A 25084-nucleotide genomic window follows, 5' to 3' on the forward strand; every position below is an offset into this window, starting at 1 on the left:
ATATACATGTGTATGTATATGTGTGTACATGTCTGCGTATGTATGCATGTGTATGTGTGAGTGTATGTGTGTGTATGTGTGTGCGTGTGTGTATATGTATGTGTGTGTATATAATAGGAAGAAAGCTGGAAAACATGAGCCAACTGATTTTCTTTTCCTTAGACGGCTAAAGAAGAGTGGTTAAAAGTTTACTCACAAGTAAATCTATCTTTTAAGGAGCACTTACTTCTCAGAAACAGCAATGAGATCTTGGAGGAGCAATTCTTGCCAACTGTGCGTCATCAATGGAGTTTAACTGTGAGAGGTAAAACCCATTGTTGGTCCCAACTCCACCAACCCAAATGGTCATATCTGAGGACTTCCTGTGGTTCTCCCGCCCCCACCCTCTCCACGGCATTTACTGCTCCTGTATACCCTGGACTTCTCGACAGGAAATGGCAAATTCCTCAGTAGGAAAGCCGAGAAGTGGGAGGCCACATGGAGACTGGAGGTTCATTGCGTGCAGCCCCTCCAGGTGACAGGCAACACTGCCTCTGCATGTTGAGTGTCTTTGTGACACAGGATCTCCTTGTCTCGTGACCACAGGCAGCAGGGTCCTGATGGGCGCCCTGGAGAAACTTGTCCTCCCACCCCTGGGTGACACAGAGTCTCAGAAGCCAGCAGAGGTGCTGCACCAAAGGCTCAGACTTTCACCCGGCCTCTCTTCTCCTCAGGTCTTTGCCCTAAAAACCATGTGCTTTGAGGGGGTGTTAAAAATCTCACTAAGTCACATGATGCCTGTGGGGCAGAAATAACCCTTGCTCTGAAAGGGTCACCAAAAAGTCATGAGATTCCTACCTGTATGGAAGGTGGTGACAATATAGCCCTTGTATAAACAAACAAACACGGTGAAAGACTTGGCTCCATTTTTTTTTGTCTGTTTGTTGTTTTTTGGAGAAAACATTGTGATAAGAAGCCTTTACCTACAAAAATGTCTCTAGATTAATGATAATTTATCTCACTTTTCTCAGTGAAACAGATGAATCAAAGAAAGTGAAGCATTGTAGACAATATAGGACCTTCCTGATAACATCTAACATTTAATGACATGATCACAGCGTGGCAGGCTCTAAAAGACATGCATGTGTGAATTAATGCATCTAACCTGCACACTAGCTACCATTATGCCCATTTTAAAGATGAGGAAAACTGAGACTCCAAAAATTAAATAAGTTGCCTAGAGCATCTTGCCAGTTAATGCACCAGAACTCTAAGCCAGCTGCCTGGTTCCAAAGCGCATGCCCATAAATGCTGAACATAATGCACCAAATGGCCTAGAACTGAAGCGACTGCAAAAACAAGTCAACATATAAGAAACTAGAGAATATATAAAGCCAGCCCCACCATAATCAGTGGCAAGGGATAGGAGATGGGAAGAAGGGAGAAGGGAAGGGAAGCTAAATAATTTAAGTTTTTCTCTGTGCCTTTAACTCCTGTCTCCTGAAGATGACATGCCTATTTTAGCAGCAACCCATGGCCAAGATGCATTCCCCCAGCTTTTCGCACCTGACAGAAAGGGACTCGGTGTCCAGGACTGTGCCCGATTACAATCAAAGCAGATGGACCCTTCCTTAGGGTAGGGCTGTTCTTTGACAGCCTCCTCTGTGAAACTAGATTATAAGAGGATGTGCTGCTCTCAGACAACCCCCGCCTGTCCCCGCCTTGGGGTCCTTGCCTTTGCCATTCCCCTGGCCCGCATCACTCCTCCGTGGCATTTGCAAACCTTGTTCTCACCTTTTCTTTGGGTCTCTGCCTGACAGGCCTTGCCTGATCACGTTCTCTAAACTAGAGGTCCCGTCCCCTGGGCCACCTGGCTCTATCATGTTCCCTACATTCCCTCCTAAGGCTCCTGACTGCCTGCCACACTCTGTCTTGGTTGAGCTGTGATCTATTTGTCAGTCTCCCCCATCTGCATCCCCCTGATTGACAGCACTGAGTGAGCCCAGCTGTCCTGCTGCTCATGCCCCTCAGCACCCATGAGCCTCGTGGGTGCCCAGTAAATCCTTAGTGAGTAAATGAATTAGTCAATTTCCACACACCAAATCCCAAAGGGATAAAAAGACATCGCCTTTATGCCATTTCTTGGAAGAATTTTTTGAGACAAAGTAAAGACAGGAAGCTACTTGTTATTAAATTTTAAAAAATCTGCCTACTATTTTCAGGCAAATATGTCATGATGACATCTATGAAATCTCTGAAATTAAAGAGAAGCCTGACGTTTCACAGGAATTAAATGAAGTTGCTGCATCACAGGTGCTCCCTGCCACAGGGCTCAGTGTGGCAGCAGCAAACAGAACTCCTCGCTGCTTAGGTGTAGTCCTTAGGAATGAAAATCTGAACCTAGTACATTAAAAGAAAAATCTTCAAAAGCAAACAAAGCCCTAAGTGTCGCTGTGTATTATCAGGGCAGGGTCCTCCTCAGAGAGAGGCGGGCTGCAATCGCCCCTACACCTTTCACCAAGTGCCTCGCTTCAGGGTCCCATTGTCTCCACGTTTACGTTTCGGAGCCTCGCTCTTCATAACAGCAGCGAAACATGTTCTCCTAAAGATGTTCCCTGAGATACAACACTACTCTGCATTGTTTCACCACATACCAGCATTAATATCCCAGAGTAATCCACCCTCCTCTTAACGGCTGATGACAGCTCCAATGGCCATGCAAAAATCAGTTGAAGGAAAGGGAAGTCTTGTCGGAAATGAGATTAATCTTGTAACGAGTGTTCAGCCCTGATAACCCATCTGGGCACAGAACTGCTTAAACTGGAGAGCAATTAACCTTCACCCGACAAGCTCTGTCCAACCGTTATAAACATTAAAGAGACAGAATCCTTCCCCCCTCCTTGTAGACTAAACAACCAGATTTGAATTCCACATAAACGGCCTCTTTCTGCAGATGTGCACCAACAACAACGTTTAGGGGGAAAAGGTGGGCAATGGCTCTGTTCATAACTCTGGTAACTTTTGGCCTTGGTGTGAGCGGGCTGAGGTTATTAGTGCAAAAATTAACTGGAGGTATTTCCAATAAAATCACCAGGTTTAGGGGACTGGACATAGTTGCTTTCATGCAGAATCCCACGTCTCCTATAGGAACACAACTTGATGCTTAAGATATTCTTTTTTCTTTTCTTTCTTTCTTTCTTTTTTTTTTTTTTGAGACAGAGTCTCACTTTGTCGCCCAAGTGGGATTGCAGTGGTGCGATCATGGCTCACTGCAAACTTGACCTCCCCAGGCTCAGGTGATCCTCCTACCTCCACCTCCCAAGTAGCTGGGACTGCAGGCACAGGCCACCGCACCCCACTAATTTTTCTGTTTTTTGTAGAGACAAGGTTTCACCACGTTGCCCAGGTTGGTCTTGCTCAAGCGACCCACCCACCTTGGCCTCCCAAAATGTTGGCATGACAGGCGGGAACCACTGCGCCTGGACTTCTTTTTTCAACAGTAGAAATATTTGCACTGGGCTAGACTCTCACTCACTCCCAATTCCTCTCTTCTGACATTTGCATGAGTGATGCTGCTTGTGGTCACAGAAGGGAGATTTTTTTTTTAATCTCTGAGAAGTTATTGGTTTTCATGGGGAGCAAACCTGTGATCTTGCCTTTATCAGCATATGCCGTAACCAGTCGAGTTAACCAAGTTGGACCATGTGAAATACCGAGTGGTTAGAGAATCTACTAAGAAACCTACTGTTAAAAATAACTTTCACAACACTGAAGAGAAATAGCTGAGGTCATTTAATTTATCACTCAGGCATGAGCTTTCTTCAGCATCAGTTTATGCTGAGCCATTGGCTTGTTTATGGACATGATACTAAAAATAAATAGGTAAAGGGTAAGGTCCCTATAACTTAGAGCTGGCTACAAACCAATGTGGGGTACATAATACGCCTAGCATTTAAACAAAAAAAAATGTTATGTATATGCAGAAAGTCATATGAGGGAACCAAACCTCTATGTTACTGACCTGTTAATGTGACTGCAACTCAGATTTTTTTAAATAGCAAGAAAAAAGGAAAACATATATTTAGCATGTCCTAAACAAATTTATCTCCCCAAGGTTTTAGTGCAATCTTCATGATGGCCTGAGATAGCTCTCAAAACAGTCCATCCTAACATTCGATCTTATCTCTCCCTTGAACCCAGTTTCTCTTTTTCCGGTAGGTAAGTCATAATATTCCAGGCCTCAGAGATGTGTTTGCACACAACGAGGCTGAGTCTATCTCACTTATAAGGATGACATATCTCACTCATGCTGGACTCCAGACCGGCCCCAGTAACAGTTTTGGAGAGTGGCATGGTAGAGGATGTGTGTTACATGGGAAGTACTACTGTACCCCGGGACAAGATATCCTGGCAACAGGTCTTGTTTTCATGGTTTGCATTTACATGCTTAACTGTTCCTTTTCCTGCCTTTGTAAGACTAAGAAAATCCTTACTGTACAGAGAAGGAATTGTGAAAATAGAGCAAGTGGGACTGACCCTCACGTTGCAGGGATATGCACCATCTCCATTTTTGCAGCCAAATTAGATGCAAGCCCAGGATTCCATTGGTCTGGCTCTCCCAGGAACACTGGGAGCTTCTTGGTGTCTTAGCTTGAGGTGAGGTGAGGATGGGCTACGGGCACGTGAGCTGACCGATTTTTCATCCTGTGTGCATTGGACGTAGACAAGGGCACACACAGACATGACAAGAATCCATGACCTAACTCCTAATGTAAATCTTCTTTCCCAAGACAATCTTGCAGAGCCCTCATGGTCAGTGATAAGAGGAACTTCAATTTTTATTTGGAATCTGACCCGTTTCATAAGAATGAGTAACACCTGAATATTTAGGTGCAGCTATCAAAGACAGAAGACAAAAAGAAATCATAGTGTTTGACAATAATATTAGTATGTGATGCCGTTTTATGAGTTCAGTCTTAGGACTGTGCAGGTGCAACATGAAGACTTTCCTGAACACAGCCACAGGAATCATTTTTCATAGGATGTAATCAGCACTGCCATCCATGAGCCCAGGCTTGACACATGGAATGGGGGTGATTGGCTGCCTAAGTAACAAACTCCCCACGTGTGCTTCTGACGAAGTGTGTGGGCTGCCCTAAGCTTTTGCATGTCTCGACACTTACCAAGTAAAATGATGAGATAAGGAAAACCACAACATCATACTCAGTATCTTGTGAAACTGAAACGGTTGCAGAGTAAACACTTTGCCTTACAGTGATTTTATTTTGACTATTATGCTGGATTTAACAATATAATGGTTGACATCCATGCTATAAGGTTTTATTTTTTCTTCAACAAAACTAATTGCGTTGGCACTTTCAAAATGTTGTTTGCACATAAATGATTTATACGTAAGTATGAGTATAACAATCTTGCCATCAGGACCTCGTCTGTCGGGAAATATCAGTGAATGGAGCCTGGCTCTTCCAATGGGCAACCGTTGTGCGTTGGTGAAGCTGCCACCCTTGAGACCTGCCTGATCTCCTTCCCACCTGTAGTTAGCTAAGTAGTGTCTCCCCACAATTCATGTCCACCTGGAACCTCAGAATATGACCTTATTTAGAAGTAGGATCTTTGCAGATGTAATTAATGATTAAAATGAGATCATAGAATAGGGTAGGTTCTAAATCCAGTGAGAGCATCCTCATAAGAGGCTAAGCAGGACACACAGAAACATACAGAAGAATGTAGCAGGATGACAAAAGCAGAGACCAAAGTGATGCATCTACAGCAGTCTCCCCTTATCCATGGGGGACACACTACAAGACCCCCAGGGGATGTCTGAAACCTCAGACAGGACTGAACCCAACTGCCATTAACTGGAACACTTTCTCTTCCACCCACAAATGCAATGCCTTTTCCATCTTAACTAAGCACTTACTATCCACTGTGGTCATCAGTTTTGCGGTTTGAGGTGCAATGGCAAAACAAGCACAGATTTCTTTTTATTTCTTCAAACTTCAAAGATAGAAGATTCATTCTTACTGTACATCTTAGCAACCACAGCATATGATCTTTTTCCTCACCTTTTCACTGAAAGAAAGCACTTTACGGCTTCTCTTTAACATACCCGGAATTGCCAGGATCAGTCCTCTTGTGCCTTGGGGCTATTACTGAATAAAAGAAGGGCTACCTACACATAAGCACTGTGATACCATCACAGTCGATCCGATAACTGAGAGGGCTACTCGGTGACTAACAGGCAGGTACCATCTGTAGCATGGATACAGTGGACAAAAGGGAAATTAATGCCCTGGGTGGAGCAGGGCAGGATGGTACAAGATTTCATCATGCTACTTAGCATGGTGAACAATTTAAAACGTATGATTCATTTATTTCTAGAAATGGCCATCTAATATTTTCAGACAGCAGATGAAACTGCCAGAAACCATGGAAAGTGGAATCGCGGATAAGAGAGGACCACTGTCCAAGCCAAGGAACACAGGGCTTGCAGGCAACCCCTGGGGCTGGAGGAGTCACCAGATGCATCCTTCCTCACAGCCTCCTGGGTTGGAAGGGACCAACCCAGCCAACACCTCCATTTTGGATTTCTGGACTCCCAAGCTGTAACAGAATAAATTTCTGTTGCTTTAAGCCACTAGGTTGTAATAATTTGTCACACCTATCCTGAGAAACTGGTACAGTACTTCTGGATGCTGTTTTTAACAAAAATTTTGCCACTTTAGGGCACTATATGGCTTTTTTTTTTTTTTGCCTTATAGAGTTAGGTCAATTTCCAAAAGTGCTGGAGTTTATGCCAAGAATTAAGTGACTCCCTGGTTGCAGTGGCCAAATAGCCTGAAATTTTCAAAGTAATACTAATTTTGCAAAACTTTTCATGTGAACTCCTTTGCCTGACCATGCCCTAATTTTTCTGATTAGGAAAACCTGGCTCTTATCCCACTGGAGGAAAAGTGTCTAGTTTATATTTTAATGGAAATCATCACTTGGGAGGTGTTTTGACAAACATCTCTCAGTTTTGTTTAAAAATTATGTTAGAAATCAAGAAAAATAACGAATGGAAAACAAAATCTAATTTTGAGTATATTTTCCTGCTAACATTTGTGGGCAAATTAGTTAAATTATGATTGTTTCATGCATACTTACTCCTCCAACAGCATCTTAGCTCTCTTAGGAGTTCCTTTTAATTACCCTAAAAACAGTTAAGAGGATACTGAGCCAAAATATAATTAGGTTGAGAAACAATGAACCCCTAAATGACCAACCAAGTTTTTTCCAACATTTTAATTCTCAAATAAAGGTCATTTCCTTTTATTTGACTCCTTAAAAACTAGATTATAGTTCTTCTAGGAGAGGAATCAAGTCAGATTTATTTTAATCACATACATTGCCAAATGCATGCTTTACTCAGGGAAAGATTTCAATATGCATCTATTCATGCATTCATTCATTCATTCATTCAGGAAACAAAGAGTAGCACTTTACATGCCAACACTGTGGAAACAGTGATATGAATTCTTAAATGATTAAAGAAACAGTCCACTAAAAATCTTATAAAGATAATAGAAAACTTCAGGTTTTATGAAAGATCACATTTTCATTGGCCTATATATAATGTTTTAACCAGTAAGGCTCACTAAGTTAAATAATATGCTGGATAATCTTAAATTTACAGAAGGGTATTCAGTTTTACTATTTGGCTTAGATAAGCTGGTAGTTACTTGCTAAAATTAATCTTTATTATAAAGCAGATCATCTTGAAACTGAATACACAAACAAACGTAGCTATTATTGAAAATGTTATGCTATCTCATATCCATTACAGATGTTATGTATATAAGTACTGTGTTGTAATTTGCCTGATTCCAATGAATACAGAAGCCCTCAGTGTGAATCCATACACTGGATACCAGCAGACATATTTAAAAGATTGCTACAGTTTCACTGACATTTCAAAGGGGTGACTGCAGTAACAAAAGAAGAAAAATGAATAGTCCCTATCATATCATAGCACATTAATACAACTTGTCACTAGTTCATGCCCAGAAAGACTTATTCTATAATAGATTGTCAAAGTCGAATATTTCAATGACCCAATGCAAATCCTGGATAAACGCTGGTAGGTGTTGCAGCTCAATAAAAATGAAAGTGGTGTTTGGTTTTGCTTATCAAGGCAAGTGTCATGTAGCAAAATGCAGGCTACGGGTTGCCTGGAAACTGTATTCCTGCTTTTAATTTGCAAGTGAAACATTTCCATCCATGGCCTGGAAGGGACCATCATGTACTCGGCAGCACTCATTAGATTCTGGGCAGCCCCCCGGTCATCTGACCTTCCCAAACATAGGGAAAGGATGTGGATAGACACTTTCTCAAAAAGACATAACAATGACCAATGGGTGTACGACAAGGTGCCCAATATCATTAATCACCAGGAAAATGCAAATCAAAGACACAATGAGGTATCACCTCACATCTGTTCAGACGGCTATGGTCAAAAAGACAAGAAATAGTAAGTGTTGGCAAGACTGTGAGAAAAGGGAATCCTTACACACTGTTGGTGGGAACATGGAATGTTGCAGACACTGTGGAAAAAAGTATGGAGGTTCCTAAAGAAATTAAAAATAGAACTACCATATGACCCAGCAATCCCTTTTCTGGGTATTTTCCCAAAGAAATGTAATCACTATCTCATAAAGATACCTGCAGTGCCATATTCATTGCAGCATTACTCGCGATAGCCAAGATATGAAAACAACCAAAGTGTCCATCAATGGATGAATACATAAAATAAATTGTGGTGGATATATTCAACGGAATATCATTTAGCCTTTTTTTTTTTTGAGATGGAATCTCACTCTGTTGCCCAGGCTGGAGTGCAGTGGCACGATCTCGACTGACTGCAACCTCTGCCTCCCAGGTTCAAGTGATTCTCCTGTCTTAGCCTCCCACATAGCTAGGATTACAGGCACCCACCACCACACCCCACTAATTATATTTTTAGTAGAGACAGGGTTTCACCATGTTGGCCAGGCTGGTTTCGAACTCCTGGCCTCAAGTGATCCACCTACCTCGGCCTCACAAAGTGTTGGGATTACAGGCGTGAGCCACCATGCCCGGCCCATTTAGCTTTCAAAAAGAGATTCTAGCAATTGCCACATTATGGATGAATCTGGAGGACATTATGCTAAGTGAAATAAGCCAGACACAGAAAGATAAATACTGCATGATCTCACTTACATGTAAAATCTATAACAAACAAACAAAATGGGGAAATGGGGAGATGTAGGTCAAAGAATATAAAGTAGCAAATATGCAGGGTGAACAAATCTAGAGATCTAACGTACACCATAAGGGATGTGCTTAATAATACTGTGCTGTGCTCTACTTGGGATTTTTGCTTAAAGAGTAGATTTTAGGTGCTCTTGCCCCACAAAAAAAGAATGCGTAACTATGTAAGATGATGGATATGTTAATTTGCTTCACTATCGGAACCTTATCACCATCTTCATGTACATCAAAACATCACGTTGTACACCTTAAATATATAAAATAAAACTTTTAAAAAATAAATCAAAAAGAGTTCAAACCACTCTTTTGGAAAAGTATGGATTTGTTAATATAAGTGGTATATAACAATTGTATATGCATCTGGGGAAAATGGACTCCATCTTTCATGATATAAAAAGCAATTCTCGGCCAGGCGTGGTGGCTCACGCCTATAATCCCAGCACTTTGGGAGGCTGAGGCAGGTGGATCTCGAGGGCAGGAGATTGAGACCATCCTGGCTAACACGGTGAAACCCCGTCTCTACTAAAACAAACAAACAAACAAAAAATAGCCGGGCATGGTGGCACATGTCTGTAGTCCCAGCTACTCGGGAGGCTGAGGCAGGGGAATCTCTTGAATCCCGGGAGGGGGTGGAGGTTGCAGTGAGCCAAGATCGTGCCACCGCATTCCAGCCTGGGTGACAAAGCGAGACTCTGTCTCAAAAAAATAAAAATAAAAAAAATAAGCAATTCTCTGTGATTTCAATATAGGGTGCCAGCCACGTCACTGATACACGCACTCACTCATGCATTTGTCATGCAGGAAGTTATTTGTTCATTTATGAAATGGACATTTACTGATAGCCTGCTTCTTAATAGGCACCATCAGCACGATTGAAAGGTTACATGACGACAGCCACAGAACTTAAGGCATAGAACTTTAACAACGCATGTTTTGAGTTTCTGGTCTTGACTCTCGGCTAATTTTTTGTATTTTAGTAGAGATGGGGTTTCACTGTGTTGCCCAGGCTGGTCGTGAACTCCTGAGCTCAGACAATCTGCCCGCCTCAGCCTCCCAAAGTGCTGGGATTACATGTGTGAGCCACTGCGCCCGGTCGAGGTTCTATAGATTCTTAATCATGATTAACCAGCAATATGATAATTCAGTAGACGCCTGCTCACCTCCCCTAAAGAATGTGCCACTCTAAATAGTTGGTCCAAAACAGCTTGACTTTGTAACCTCTAGATCCACTCCAGAGAACAGTGGTCTCTCCCCATTGCACAAACACATTCATTTATTTAATAGCATCACCCAAAGCATAAGAATGGGAGGAAACAATGAACATCTTTCATTTCTCCAACTTTAAATTATCAAAACTATTGATTTTCTGGGCTCACAAAAATGCAGTTGAGTTCAGCTGTTGAAAGTTTGGTTAACATGTCAGTTGAGCCACCAAATGGAATAACAGTTGTAACTCTCTTATGTTTTCTCTACTGTCCTCAAAGGAATAGCATGAGAACAAAGCAATTAGCATACATTCAGCAGTTGCATAATGATGTTTTGGACAATGACAGACTGCGTATAGGACGACAGTACCATAAGATTATAATGGAGCTGAAAAATCTCTATGGCCTAGTGACATACAGCTGTAGTAACACTGTAGCACAATGCATTTCTCACAAGTTTTTGGTGGTGCTGGTGTATAAACCTACTGTGTTGCCAGTTGTATAAAGTATAGCACATACAATTATGTACAGTATATAACAGTTGATAATGTTAATAGTTGACTATGTTATTGGTTTACATATTTACTATACCATACTTTTTATTATTATTTTAGAGTGTACTTTTTCTATTTCCAAAAAAAAAGTTAACTGTAAAACAGCCTCAGGCAGGTCCTTCAAGAAGGATTCCACAATAAGGCACTGTTATCGTAGGAGATGACAGCTCCATGCAGGTTATTGTCCCTGCAGACCTTCCAGTGGCACAGGGACAAGATGTAGAGATGAAAAACAGTGATACTGATGATCCTGACCCTGTGTAGTCCTACGCTAATGTGTATGTTTATGTCTTAGTTTTTAATAAAAAGTTTAGAAAGTTAAAAAAAATAGAACAAAGCTTACTGAGTAAGGATATAAAGGATGAAAATATTTCTGTACAACTGAACCGTGTATTTGTGTTTCAAGCTAAGTGAGTACAAAAGAGTCAAAAAGTTTAAAAAAATTAAGTTTAATAAGTAAAAAAGTTATAGTAATCTAATATTAATTTACTATTGAAGAAAGAAATGTTTTAATAAATTTAGTGTAAATATACAGTGTTTTTTTTTTTTTTTTTTTTTTGAGACGGAGTCTCGCTGTGTTGCCAGGCTAGAGTGCTGTGGCACAATCTCGGCTCACTGCAACCTCCAACTCCCTGGTTCAAGGGATTCTCCTGCCTCCGCCTCCCAAGTAGCTGGGATTACAGGCATGCGCCACCATGCCCGGCTAATTTTTGTATTTTTAGTAGAGATGGGGTTTCACTATGTTGGCCAGGCTGGTCTCAATCTCCTGACCTCGTGATCCGCCTGCCTCGGCCTCCCAAAGTGCTGAGATTACAGGCATGAGCCACCACGCCCGGCCAATATACAGCGTTTATACGTCTACAGTAGTAGACAGTGATGTCCCAGGCTTTCACATTCACTCACCACTCACCGATTCACCCAGATCCACATCCACTTTCCATCCTGCAAGCTCCATTCACAGTAAGTGCCTTACACAGGTGTACAGGTGAACCATTTTTTTCCTTCTTACTAATAATAATAATTATTATTTTGAGATGGAGTCTCGCTCTGTTGCCCAGGCTGGAGTGCAGTGGCGTGATCTCAGCTCACAGCAACCTTTGCCTCCCAGGTTCAAGCAATTCTCCTGCCTCAGCCTCCCGAGTAGCTAGGACTACAGGCACGTGCCACCATGCCTGGCTGATTTTTTATATTTTTAGTAGAGACGGGATTTCACTGTGTTAGCCAGGACGGTCTCGATCTCCTGACCTCACGATCCACCCGCCTCAGCCTCCCAAAGTGCTGGGATTACAGGCGTGAGTCACCGCACCTGGCCTATACTGCATTATTACTATACCTTTTCCACATTTTGATACATAAAAACCATTGTGTTAAGTGTCACAATTGCCTACAGTATTCAGCCTGGTCACATGCTGCACAGGTTTGTAGCCTAGGAGCACAGGCTACACCATATAGCCTATAGCCTACGTGTGTAGCCGGCTATGCCATCTACGTTTGTGTAAGTGCTCTTTGTGATGTTTGCACGATGAAATCATCTAACAACTCATTTCTCGGAACTGACCCGGCGTGGTGATGCATGACTGTGTAGGGAAATACTTTCATCCCTTTAGGAGAAGCTATAAATAACCAGGTATAAATGCAGGATTCCTTTCCAAAAACAAATACTGGAAACAAACACAATCAAGGAAGATAATTGATTATTTCAGAAGAAACAAATGAGATATGAGAGTAAATTAAATAAGAAGACTGTGACTGGGATAAGTAACCAATAAGAGCCCATAACAGCTAACATTATTATTATTGTTGTTATTATTATGAGAGGAGGTCTTTTGTCAGGTTGCCCAGGCTGACCGCAGATACTGAGGCTCAAGAGATCCTTTGCTTTGGCTTCCCGAGAAGCTGAAACTACAGCCAGCTACCAGCATGCCTGGTCTGCAACGTACATCTTTTGTACACTACAGCACGTTACTGTTCAAAGCACATACATGTATTAAGCTGTTTAATCCTTGCAACACTACCAAGAAGTAGGAGTTATTATCATGACTGACTCTCTTCTACACATGAGGAAACGAGGCACAGGGAAGTGAAAGGCGTGGTGGGACAGGGACCTGCGGTCTGGATCTGCTTCATATAGAGAAACTGGGTCCTTAAGAAGGAACATGGGCCTTAATTTCTAAATCGTAACAAGTTCAGCCCTCACTCCTCTTTTTTTTTTTTTTTTCACTATCCTGGAAAAAAAAAAAAAGAAGTGGATAGAAAGGTATTAATAAAAATGAGCTTAATTTCTCAAATTTTATTATTCTTTAGAAAGAATACATTGGTATAGGAGTAAAGACAAAAAAAATCAAAAAAGAATCGAGTATTCAAAGACTCTTGATGGTGTAACATCAATTATTTTAATTTTGTTTTTAACATTTTTATTTTCTAAACTCCTATAATAATTGTTTTTCAAATGGGGAAAAAGAACAAAGTTTTTATTACTGCCTTTCTTTCTACAATATATTATTCAATGGAGATATTGAACCTGTATTTGTTACAGGCTAAAGAAAATAAAATAAAACAATCCCTAGCCAGGCAAGGGAGATTTTCAGAGAGGATGCCAACAAGGTCCTATCCCATCAGGCATCCATGACAAATCGGTCTGCTGTCTGGTCCCGTAGCATCACCCAAATGTGGTTCAGGCAGCAACGGAAATAATACAGACTCAGGAGATCAGGGAAGTCATTTTGCAAAGAAGCAGAAGTGTCAGGAGGCAACACCTGTAAGGATGAATGCTGGAGCCGTCTCATGGAGTTTCACAGAAAGGTAACAAGCTGCACAATGACTGTCTAGGGGCAACAGATACATAGGAGGAAAGCAGTCTTCATTCAAACAGGGTACTGAGATTGATGTAGTGTGTCTTCCAACAAGATAAGCAAAAGTATGTGAAGAAATGAGTCCCTAAAGGAAAATATCTCTTTGGGCAATTTCACTTCAATTCAATCTCATGTTAAATACAAAATACATATATTGAATATGTGGATAAAATCATTAGAATATATTCGTGCATTAACATCTACATGAGACATGACAGCATCTCACCATGTCTGGCAGTCTCTCAGGGTCAGATGCAATCTCTGCCCCCCTCCTGGCAGTCATTGGCACTTGTGGAATAGGCCAGGCAGAATACCCTGTTAGATACTGCCTTCTTCCCTTTGCAATGCACTGTCCCAGATTTCCTGAGGTGAGAGAAGTGATTGTCTACGAGAGCCAGCTTGGAGTGAATGAAAACAGCATTTAAGAGGCTCAGCATTTTCTGATCACCAAAGGGGGTACTTCACCATGAGGTGACCCAGCAATGATTGGCTGCTGAGTTCTTTGAGTATTTTAGGGACCTGCAGATCTGGGTGGAGCTGTGGGTTTCCGTGTGTAGAGTGTGTAAACATCACCCTTTGGTGCTTCGCCAGTGCTTGAGGGGCTCCCAGGTGCTATTTATTTTGTTTAGTTTATTGTTCAGTGTTATTGTTTGTTGACTTGATCTATTTTTTTTTCTCCTACAAAGGGGCCAGTCTGCAAGGACACATCCTGTAGATGGCTAATTGATGATGCCCTATTGTTTAGTGTGTGTGCACTGTGGTTTTATTTGCTTCGGTTCAAAGGGCCTAAACAATGCATTCGTTGGAATTTAGTAACTGCTGTAAAATCAGCACAGAGAACAATCTGTGAGCTGATATTTTTTGTACCCAAATCTGGTAATCTCTGCTTGACTAAAGAAAGCAAAATCTAAAATGACCTTTCAACTAACCATAGAAAAGGCCTTCCATTGACTCTCAAAGAGACTTATTTTTCTACCAAATATAAAAACATATGCATCATTTTCCATGATTCAAAGGAGACGGAGGTGCCTACGGGGCATGTTACTCATAGACAAGTCTATTCTAGTCTAATCACGTCCCCTTAAAAATCACCAAGTAGATGACACCGAGGATGAGAACGAGGGACTGAAACCATTACTTTAGAAACTATATTTTTACCTGTTTCAAGACAGAATTCTCCTAGAAAATCTGGAGCAACAAGCTTATTCCCCTTGGAGAGGAGATAACGAATAATGGACACGCATTCGGAGAGAGGAAGTTTCCACTGGGAGCCCTTCCTGCATCAGTGCGTCTCTGGTTGGGCTGGCTATCTGTGTAGGAAGTGAACGCAGGAAGTATCTGTCTACAAACCCTTTATCCTCAAGGTAATTGCTGTAGCAGCATTTTACTGTTTACCAAAGCAGTAAACATGTGATCTAAAAAAAGATGTTTTCCATCTCCAGAAGAACAAGGCTTTAAAAAATGTATACATGTGCTTATTTGTTAACCAGCTTCTTATCAAAATTGGTTACAATAGGCATGGGCTTTCAACAGTGAGTCAATGAAAACAACTCTTGGGATGGACAGAGGTACCCTTACAGGGATGCACAAGAAACAAAGAAGGGGCGTCCTTCACTAGAATGCTATCCTAGCAACACACATTTTAATGTCTTTTCTCCTAGGACCGGCTTAACTGAGTTCATACTGTTTGGCTTACAAAGAAGGTAAAGTCAACAAAACTATCTATGTTAATTCAAGTTGGTAGAATGAGTAATTCACAAAGTCCAATAACTCGTAAAAGTCACTTACATTTGACCTTGGACAATATTCTTATTTTTATGTGAATATAAATATGCTTCCAGTTTAGGAGTTCACACAAGACAAAGTGAAAAGTTAGAACTCAAAAGGAGATGTGTAGTGGCTGCTTTTGCTGACTTTTGCCTGGCGTAGGCCAAGCCTCTTGGTGCATCTTTTCCTTTGTTTCTTTATTCCAGATCAAGCTTGCAAACCTGCACCATCCCAGATTTCCTGGGGTAAGAGAAGTGATTGTCTAGGAGAGGCAGCTTGGAATGAATGAAAGCAGGTCCAGGAAGGATCCCTCAGCATTTAAGAGGCTCAGGAGGGCTCCCCCTCGTCATCCTTGTTGCCCTTTGTGTTTTTCAAGCCTCCTTCCAGGTGGATAGCGATTGCAATGAGAGAGAAAGAGTATGGAAGGAGAATAAGAAGAATAGGGAGATGCAGAAGGTAACAACGCCCTGAATGTCTCCTTCCAGGACCTGCTAGGCATAGTGTCAGGTGAACTCACCAGCAAGCATTTCCCAGCCCTGTTTTAAGCAATCTCCAATGCAGATCAGGTGCTTGTGAATAATTGGGAGCTCACTGTGTCTGTCAGAGTTCTTACTTTATAACGAAGAGATAAAAACATGTTCATCACAGGAAAATGGACAAATTGGCTACTTGAAAACAAAATTCAATTCACAAACTGCTGTAGAAATTGAAAAAAAAAGGTGGGGGACTTGTGGCTTGTCAAAGCCACAGGTGGGAGACTGCGGCTTGTCAAAGGTGAAATGACCAGGAAGTAGAACAGCCAGGGTGTGAACCCCAAAAGCCGGGTGGGGGCCCATTTCCCCTGCCCACTGCACAAGACCCCTCCCCAGTTTCAAGATCCGATAGGGGCACTGCTGTTAGCTCCCCCTGCGTCCTGGCAGCAGCACAGTCATCAGATGGTCACAGTGGAGAAGGCGGAGCTGACCACCTCCATTTTCCTATAAGGGAGCTAGGGCCAGGAGAGGTGCGTTCACCTGGGGAAGTCCTGCAGCATCAAACTAAAGCTCCGGGCCACCCTCTCCCAGACGGGCCTCTTTCCACTTCCCCTTGCCAGCAGCTATATCTATGCCTCCCATCCGTTGCACGGAAGATAAGGCCAATCCCTTTTCCACAGAGGCTATTTTAAGGATGCCACGAAGAAATACAGAGTACCACGTGCCTCCCTGGGCCAAAGATAAAAGTGGGCTGTGCTCTCCGGATTCAATCTTCATGTTTTTGATGTTCTCTGGAAGGTCAGGGAAGGCGTACATATCATATGGATCCAAAGAGGACTACGCAATACAAAACCACATACTTTTTTTTTTTTTTTTTTAACTTAGAGCAATGTCTTGGGACATCTCCCTCAAATTGAGACACAAACTAATTGTGTTGACAGATTCTGAAGTGTTGTTTCAACAGTTTCTTCTTCCTCAAAGGTGAGCATCATGTGCACACTGTCAAAATTAAAAAAAAAAAAAAGACCCAATAAAACCCAATGAAACCCAAAGAGCATGGAGATGAGAAACTCACTGCTGGCTGATGACCTGAATGAATGGCCTTTGGGGGGAAATGTGAATGTGGAGGTAGCAGAAGGGTCCCTTCTTCAGTGCTGATTCTGTGTCAATACTTGGCAAATTAAAAAAAAAAAAAAAAACAGCAGGGAGATTTTAAATCATCAAGGCAGATGGATTTAAAAAGTGGAATGTGTTAAATGCAAGAGTGCGGGATCTTTGCATAAAGTCATTATATTTTCAAAAATTCAACAAGCATTGTTTTTAACAAACGTGTTTAAAGTAACAGCCCTGAGGTTAATGTTATGATTGGATTCTGATGTAGCACTTTAAAAATAAATCATTTTGCTTGGCCTTAGCATTTCTTTTCAAAATGTCTCTGTACTTATCTGTGTACAACAGCAGATTACTGTTCTTCCCAGAGTTTAATTCCATGAACACCCTGCTGAAAGACTTGTTAAGGCCTTATGGAAAACTCTGACCTGCGTGTTCATTATTGACGCCCAAGACGAGTGCAAGGAAGTTGATACTTGGGATGAGGAAATTTAAATCAGCAGCTGATCTGGAATCTGAAAGCACTGCCCCTTGGATCTCGCCAAATATGGAAAGAATTCTTGTCACTGAGCAAATATAGAATTCAGTGCTAGAGTTTTATCTCTTGAATTTTCTAGAACTTTGTTTTGATTAGCCACCTAGAGTATAAGAATTGTTGCCTATGGGATTTTTCAGAGAAGAGTAGATAACATAAAGTACCCAGCGATAATAATTTTCATTATCCAATTATTTCATGTGTCTCCATAACACTTAATACATCATGTTTCTCTGCATAGTAATTCACTATTTACAGCTAGGGTCAGTAGCAGGAAAAAAGAGATCAGATGATAAAGAGAAGGGAGACAGATTTGTGTGATTTGTATAAGTCACTTCACCTCTCTAATCCTTTGTCCTTATCTGTAAGAAAGCAGCAGTACCCAGGCTGCTGTGAGGATCACATGAGACATTGTGAGAGTTTAGCACAAGGCTTGGCACATAACAAGCAGTTATTAGGATGATGTTAGTCTGGATTATGAATTCAAGATACTACAGCTACATTTTTTATACGTTCTTAAACATCAATTTAAGTCCATTTTAATTAATGTTATTTTACTAGGATAAATGTCTCTAAAAACATAAGAATTCTATTTGAAGTCTACAATGATGATTACATTACTCTGATATCTTAAATTCCTCTTTATGATTTCAAATAATTAAAATTAAAGTTTATGTTTTCAACAAGTGCTTATTGAACCTCTACTCTTTGCCAGTCACTGTTGAGGACACAGAAGAAATGGATAAGATATCACTAAAAACAGCTTCTGTGATATCAGTGGGTATACATAAATTATTCACACTCAACAACAAACACAAGCAAAGCTGGGAGAATGTGCTGACAAGAAAGAAAATGAAGAGTGGGAGGGTGGACAGATGGGAATCGATGTTAAATTTTATAAAACATGTCTTGGCCAAGCTCAATAGGGGAAATAGGTGGAAAGTAAGCTAGACCAAACAGGGAATAAAAGTACAATAAGAAAAAAAATCCAGAGGTCACAGTGGACCACTAGCCAAAATGGGTTCACAGCAAACAAACAAAAAAAGTAATGAAATACTAAAATTAAAGAAGTACAAATAAAAATGAGATTCTGTTCTTACCTGTCAGAATGGCAAAGATTCAAAGAGTAAAATATTCAGAGTTGTTATGGGTGTAGTGTGGAACTGGTCTCATATGTGGCTAGAAAAAGGGGGAACTGGTATAATCCTTCCAGAGAATAATCTGGTAATTATTTTTTAAATTGGCAAATATTTAAATTTGGCAAAGACTTAAAATATATATATACCCATTGGCTCGATAATTCCTTTCTAGGCACCAATACTAATAAAAAGTATTCAAAAAATTAAATAGATGGTGTACTGCAATATAATTAGTGAAACATCGCAAGCATCACTTTATACACTAGGATATTGGTTATAAAATGGTAATACATATTTTAGATAGAATATAATGAAACATAAAATTTCTGCTTATCACAAAATGTTAGTAACATGGGAAAATGCTCGTAAAACAACGCTGAGAAGAGCAGGACAGGTAGGTAGATACAAGGCCAAACAGATACACACGGTGGAGAGACACATCCCAATTGTTAGGAATTCGCTGTGGTTGGTTAGGATCTGAACAATTTATATTGACTTTGTGATGACTTTTAAACATTTTCTCTACCATGAGAATTTTTTATGTTTATAATTTATGCTAAAGAACAAGACGTATTTTTGGTAATTCAGGAGTAAAAAGGATAGTGGGGTATTCCAGGGTGCTGTTCCTGACCTAACTAGGAGCACGATGCAGTCGTAGGCCTCTGTCCTCCTCCAGAAGCCTCAGCTCAGAACAGGACGAAGCCAGCCTCTCTGACCAGCACCACCTCGGGCGACCCCTGGACGCTCCACCTGCCCCTGTGTGTGGTACCTGCCCTGCTACGCCTTTAACAAGCACCCCTGCAAGCTCCCTCCTCCTTCCTTCCCTGTCCTGTGGCTGCCCAGACCCAGATGTACCCTGCCTGGGTGTGGGAGGCCACACATCAGAGCAGTCTGTGGCTGTGGGCTTCACAGCTGAAGGGGGGCCGTGGGAAATGTTAAGAGGATTGAGTGCAGAGCCTGAAAGACAATACGGTAGAAAAGGTTACATCCGCGGGGGGGCATCTGATGGCATCTGCCATTTATTGAGGATGGGTGCAAGACAGGGTAGCCATTATGATCCCATTTTACAGATGAGGACACTGAGGTCAGATAGGCTAGCTACCTTGCCCAGGGTCACAACAGGAAGGAAGCAAATGCAAGCGTGTCTGTGGCCACGAAAGGTAAGAGAAGCGCCATCAGGGGTGGTCTGACAGAATTCCCAGGCCAGGGAGCCATTGTCCTCTATCCTGTGGGGTCAAAGGAGGGGACAAGAAGGCTCTCCTTGAGGTAGCTCCACAGAAAAGACCCCGCCAGAGCACAGTGTGCTACCAAACGCTGGAACAGCCTGGAGACTGTCCCTGTCTCTTCTCTGAGGTTTTGCATTTCAGAGAAACTCTCATCCGTCTGGCTTCCCCATGGCCTTCACTCTGTGATTCTCTTATGTATCAGCTGTTAAACCAATAAATCCGCCAAGCTGTTGGGATGCCTATAATGGCTTTGGGTCTCCACTCCCACAGAGGGAATCTTATTCTAAAGTTCTAAATGTATCAGTCATATTTTCCTGAAGACAACAGAAATGGTTGTTTCATTTACTTATTTTTATGTATGCTTTTTCAAGAGTTGTTAACCTGTGTTTGTGTTTAAATAAAGATCTGTTTTGCAAAACAAAAACTTTATGAGATAATCACTTATAAATGTAGATAATTAAGAAATGGTTCAGGCTCAGCACATTGTCTGACAGCATTGCAGTCCTGCACTGTATTTCATGGGGGGGAAAAAGTCCACAGATTGAGCCATTCTCAATCCTGCTTTCTGGGGTCACTGAATTAGGGTGCCTGGCGTGCATGGGTGCATGCACACACAGGCAGAGGGCCAGGGAGAAGTGTGCTGTGTCCACAGAGGGCTGCCTGGATCACAGAGCTGACCAAGAACAGAAGCAGCAAGTTGTTTTAAAGTAGTGGCCTGTAAAGCCACTTTTCGGCAAGGACAGATACTCAGAGCATGCTCTGAAATGACTTATGCACAGCAAGGCAGCGGCATTTTGCCCCGGGCCTTCCTTCCATTCTCCCGGAATCCCCCCAAAGCAACAAGGACTGACGCAATTCGTATTTCACTTAGCCAACGAGTTGATGAAAAATCATAAAACTGTAGCTATTAAACTCATTAATCACATCCATCAAAATTCTATGAGGAGTTAAACTTTCTTCATATAACTCTTAGTCTTAATAAGTTTCCCTCACATGCGATAGCAAATGTTCAAGAAGTGCAAATGTGCAAACATGGCGTATATAATGCAAGCTTTATGTCTTTAAATTAATAAAATTGAGTCCTATCAGGTCGTGTTTCAATTACCATCAAACCTTCCGACCTCTGTTAATTCAAAAAAAGTAACTTCTTTAGGCAAGTCATGGAAACAGCACTAGGGTGCCCTCAGATCTCCACCAAGCCTTGTTAGTAACTTTCCATGTTCTGTCTGATTTTTAAGATGCTTTCCCCTGATGCTGCTGCCGGCTGCTGGCTCTCTCCACATCCTTCAATGTCAGATCTCTGTGATGATGGAAAATCCCCCACATTCCCTTTTTACACATTAAGTATCTTTCTAGGGTCAGAACCTGCAACCCGGGGTTCATGTTCTCCTTAAAAGGTCCGGGGAGAGAACTGTATTTCTGTTGTAATTCTATGTATTTCTTTTTATGCACCTGAAAGTATTATTCTGAGAAAGGACTGTAGGCTTCATTAGACTTCCCAAATTGCAGATGGCATTAAAAAAAAAAAAAGGAATCAGGAAAGTCTTTGGGAAATTAGGTTAAAACTCCTAACTGAAGCACAATCGAGTTTTCAGTGCAACAGCAGGATCCCTGCAGTCTATAGCAAACACCGAGCTGTTTGTGGGGACAGTGGGGCTGGTGAGGTTCAGCACCTCTCAATATTGTCAGATGTCACCAATGCCCAAGGGAAGCACCAAAACTGATCTGTGAATTGTCTGCAAACCATCAGCTTTGTTGCTTCCAAGTCTTTACTAGAACTCTTAAGCTGATCTTAAAATTCACAGACACTTAGAGATAAATGAACACTCTCACCTAAGTTCCCAAAATTCCTTTACTTCTTCCAGTTGAAACATTTTATTCCCAATTTCAAATTACCAAGGGAAAATGATGGTAAGAATCACAAAGACTGGATAAGAATATTTAGCTTTTCACAGTGTCTCATAGGGTCTTAAAAATGATAATGCAAAAAAATAAAAACTCCACTCAAATGCGGAAAACCAACTTAACAAATTCAGAGCATCTGATACCTAATCGACTAATTGATTTATTTACTGAAACAACAAAAAAACAGAGTGCATTGGAGACTGGAAATTGCCTCTATGGGGGGCTGTTTCCTAATTCCAGTGGACAGCCATAATTTTCCCTATGCTAACTTGGGCTTTGCACTAACATAATTGAAACTGTAGTCAACAGACTCAGGACCCTTTTTTCCACTCTATAAACAAGGCTGTAAAATCATCTCATTACTTTACCCAGGAAATCTAACAGAAACATGTCTTGAAGGAAGTCACCTATAAAGAGGGACTATTTTAACAGAAGATTAAAAAAAAATTCACCTGTAGTCATTCTAAGGGTTCACTTGGGTACATACAATAAACACATAATGCAATGTAATCAAATGTTAAATCAGGCATAGTATCTTAGACAAGTGTAAGCTATTATTTCCAAAAAAGTGTTCAGAAAATCACAAAATATTCAAACTTTCAAAATAGCTTCATGTATTCATAAATGTATATTTTAAATTAAACAGTATAACGCATTTGGATGTTTTGCAAAATGTACCTACCTTCTAAAGGATGGTCTGTTATTTCAATGTCCTTTTTAATGCACTGATTTTTTTGGGAAAAAAAAACCACATAAGATCGTACCCAAGCTATTCAAGATTTACACAGAATATTTGATTTAACATGCATATGAATAAGGATGAAAATAAGAAAAAAAAAAGATAACATTTGGGGTCACAAAATCAAGTAATTTCTATTCATGTAGCTAAAAGTAGGGCACATTAACTCTCAGTTTTATAATTCCTGTGTATAGGAGCCATATTTCAGCAGATTCCAATCCTTGAAGCCAAAGAAAGAAAAGTCTCTATAAGGTGAAAGTTCTTGGTACGTAGATTTTTAATATATTATTGAACACACCTTGAGAAATAAAAGCTGAACTTCTGAAACACAGTTTCTATGGTACATGAGTTAAATCTTCTAATACAAACATTTCCAATTATGAAAATACCAAACCAAAGAGTATTTTTGAAAATGGCTTGGCCCAATTCTGGGCAAACTTCCATTTTCTTATGCACTTTCCAACAAACTAAAAGCCTCATGAAAACACCACCAAATGCCTCTCACCTTCATGCAGCAAAACTAAAGACATGCAACAAACACAATTTTCTTTTTCCTCCACTCAGCATCTGCTTTTGTTGCTGATTTTTCACATTTCTACAAATGTCACGAAGGTATGGTGGCCTTTAAAACAACTGAACAGACCCCCATTCAAGACTGCATGCCCCCTGACTTGCAGTCACCACTAAATTGGCTTCATTTCCAAGAATCAGGCCATATTTAGGATTGTACCTGTGCAGATTTACCTCCACATTAATCTCTATATGCCATCTACTAAAAACTTAGGCAAGGAAATGCATCAGACCAAACACCCCAGAGCACAGAGAACCGACCAGCCATTGCTTTCCAATCCCCGCAAACCTAACCATTGCTAGGAAGAAATCTTACTCACGGTGTACAGAGAGTAGGTATTTTATTGAAGATAAACATATAGCGGAACAAACCAAATTACCCCCATTTGAGTTACGTGAACACTCAGTTCTCAGCATGGATGTCCCACAAATCAAGTCAACATTTGCGTCCCATTACCAGCAGCCACTTGCCGAGTATCTCTTCGCTTCCACTGGGACTGCCTGGCATCCCTGACGCTAAGGAGCCACCGAAGAGCCTCCAAATGTCCGACATTCACAAACCCATCTTTTGCTTTGACCCGACCCTTCAACCTCTCCGAGTCTGCTGCCTTTTCTCAGACACACATCCAGGCACCGTTAGGGATAGTTAGAGAATCTGAAAATTCAGAAGCGCTCCGAAAAACCTTTCCAAAAGTAATCCACAGCCCTCAACAGTGAATTTAGAAACCCCAATTTTTTTCTGAGTTTGAAGTTTTTAAGCCTTGCGGATGGTTGGAGTAGGAAAAAGGAAATTTACTAGGCAGTGCAAAGGAAATCTTGTTGTCCTCTATTGTGGCAGTGGGGGTGTTGCCCAACCCTAACTTATCTGCCTTGATAAAGGAAACCAAAGAAAAGAGTAACAAGAACAAGATTTTGTCAAATTAAAAGGAACCCTTTCCTTACCTTAATGGTGCTGGCCATAATGCAATCAAGTTTATTGATCGTTAATAAATGTTAATAATAATTATTGCTTCTCTCTGACCAGAAAGTAGTTTTGATGAGGTTGTTTAGAGCGGATGAGATTGTGCTAAGTCTGGGAAATGAAGTCAGCCAATGGCAGGAAGAGGTTTCTATTGGTCCTGGCTGTCCAGCCCAAAGAAACAGGATATTTGGGAGTGGAGAGATAAGAGACCCTGAAAACAATGTTGTTTTTCTTGATGATATGCAGCCAGGAGATTTTTTTTTAATTAAAAAAAGAAAAGGCATCAATTGGGACGGGGACTGCCACAGCAGGTGTGACCGGTGTGCCGCCGTGTGACACACTGCACTGAGACCAAGGCAGGATGCAGATGTGATGGGACTCCGCATGGCTTCACACGGGCTGCGAGCACCTTGGAGCCAAGGCGTTGAGGGCACCCCACTGCCCCGGGTGCCAGCCCTTTGCAGCCCAATTCTTCGCAGAATTACTAGGACAGAGGACTTGAGCTCCTTTCTCCTAAAAGGAAACTTTGCAGGTGGAGTTTATTTCATGTTAATAGATGGCCATGTTCAGTAACGGCCATTGCCTGGCTGATTTTTAACAACCTGTATTTATTCAACATTTCATATGAGTGTTCCAGAACAGTTTCATTTTCTCCTTCCAAATACCTGCACTTTTTATTTGCTCTACAACAAAGTTGTTGAAAATGCAAGGACTCTAGGCTTACAGTAAACAAGAAAAATAAAGAGGAAAAATAAACCTT

At 41.2% G+C, this 25084-nt stretch overlaps 1 protein-coding gene across 7 annotated transcripts in view; it reads right to left on the minus strand.

The window, feature by feature from the left end:
- ERG (ETS transcription factor ERG) overlaps positions 1-25084 on the minus strand; it is a 285239-nt gene that overhangs the window by 92809 nt on the left and 167346 nt on the right. For 3 of the 7 annotated variants that reach the window (XM_003263933.3, XM_030806204.1, XM_003263931.3), the window contains exon 1: positions 24306-24447. The exons of the other annotated variants lie outside the window; for them this stretch is intronic. Coding sequence is in view for 2 of the 3 variants with exons in the window: in XM_030806204.1 (XP_030662064.1) it covers positions 24306-24323 (18 nt within the window). In the remaining variant the exon portion in view is untranslated. Of the gene's footprint in view, positions 1-24305; positions 24448-25084 lie in introns of those variants that run through there. 7 annotated transcript variants of the gene reach the window in all.

This window comes from Nomascus leucogenys, chromosome 25, assembly GCF_006542625.1.
Source record: "Nomascus leucogenys isolate Asia chromosome 25, Asia_NLE_v1, whole genome shotgun sequence".
In the NCBI taxonomy this organism is placed as follows: domain Eukaryota; kingdom Metazoa; phylum Chordata; class Mammalia; order Primates; family Hylobatidae; genus Nomascus; species Nomascus leucogenys.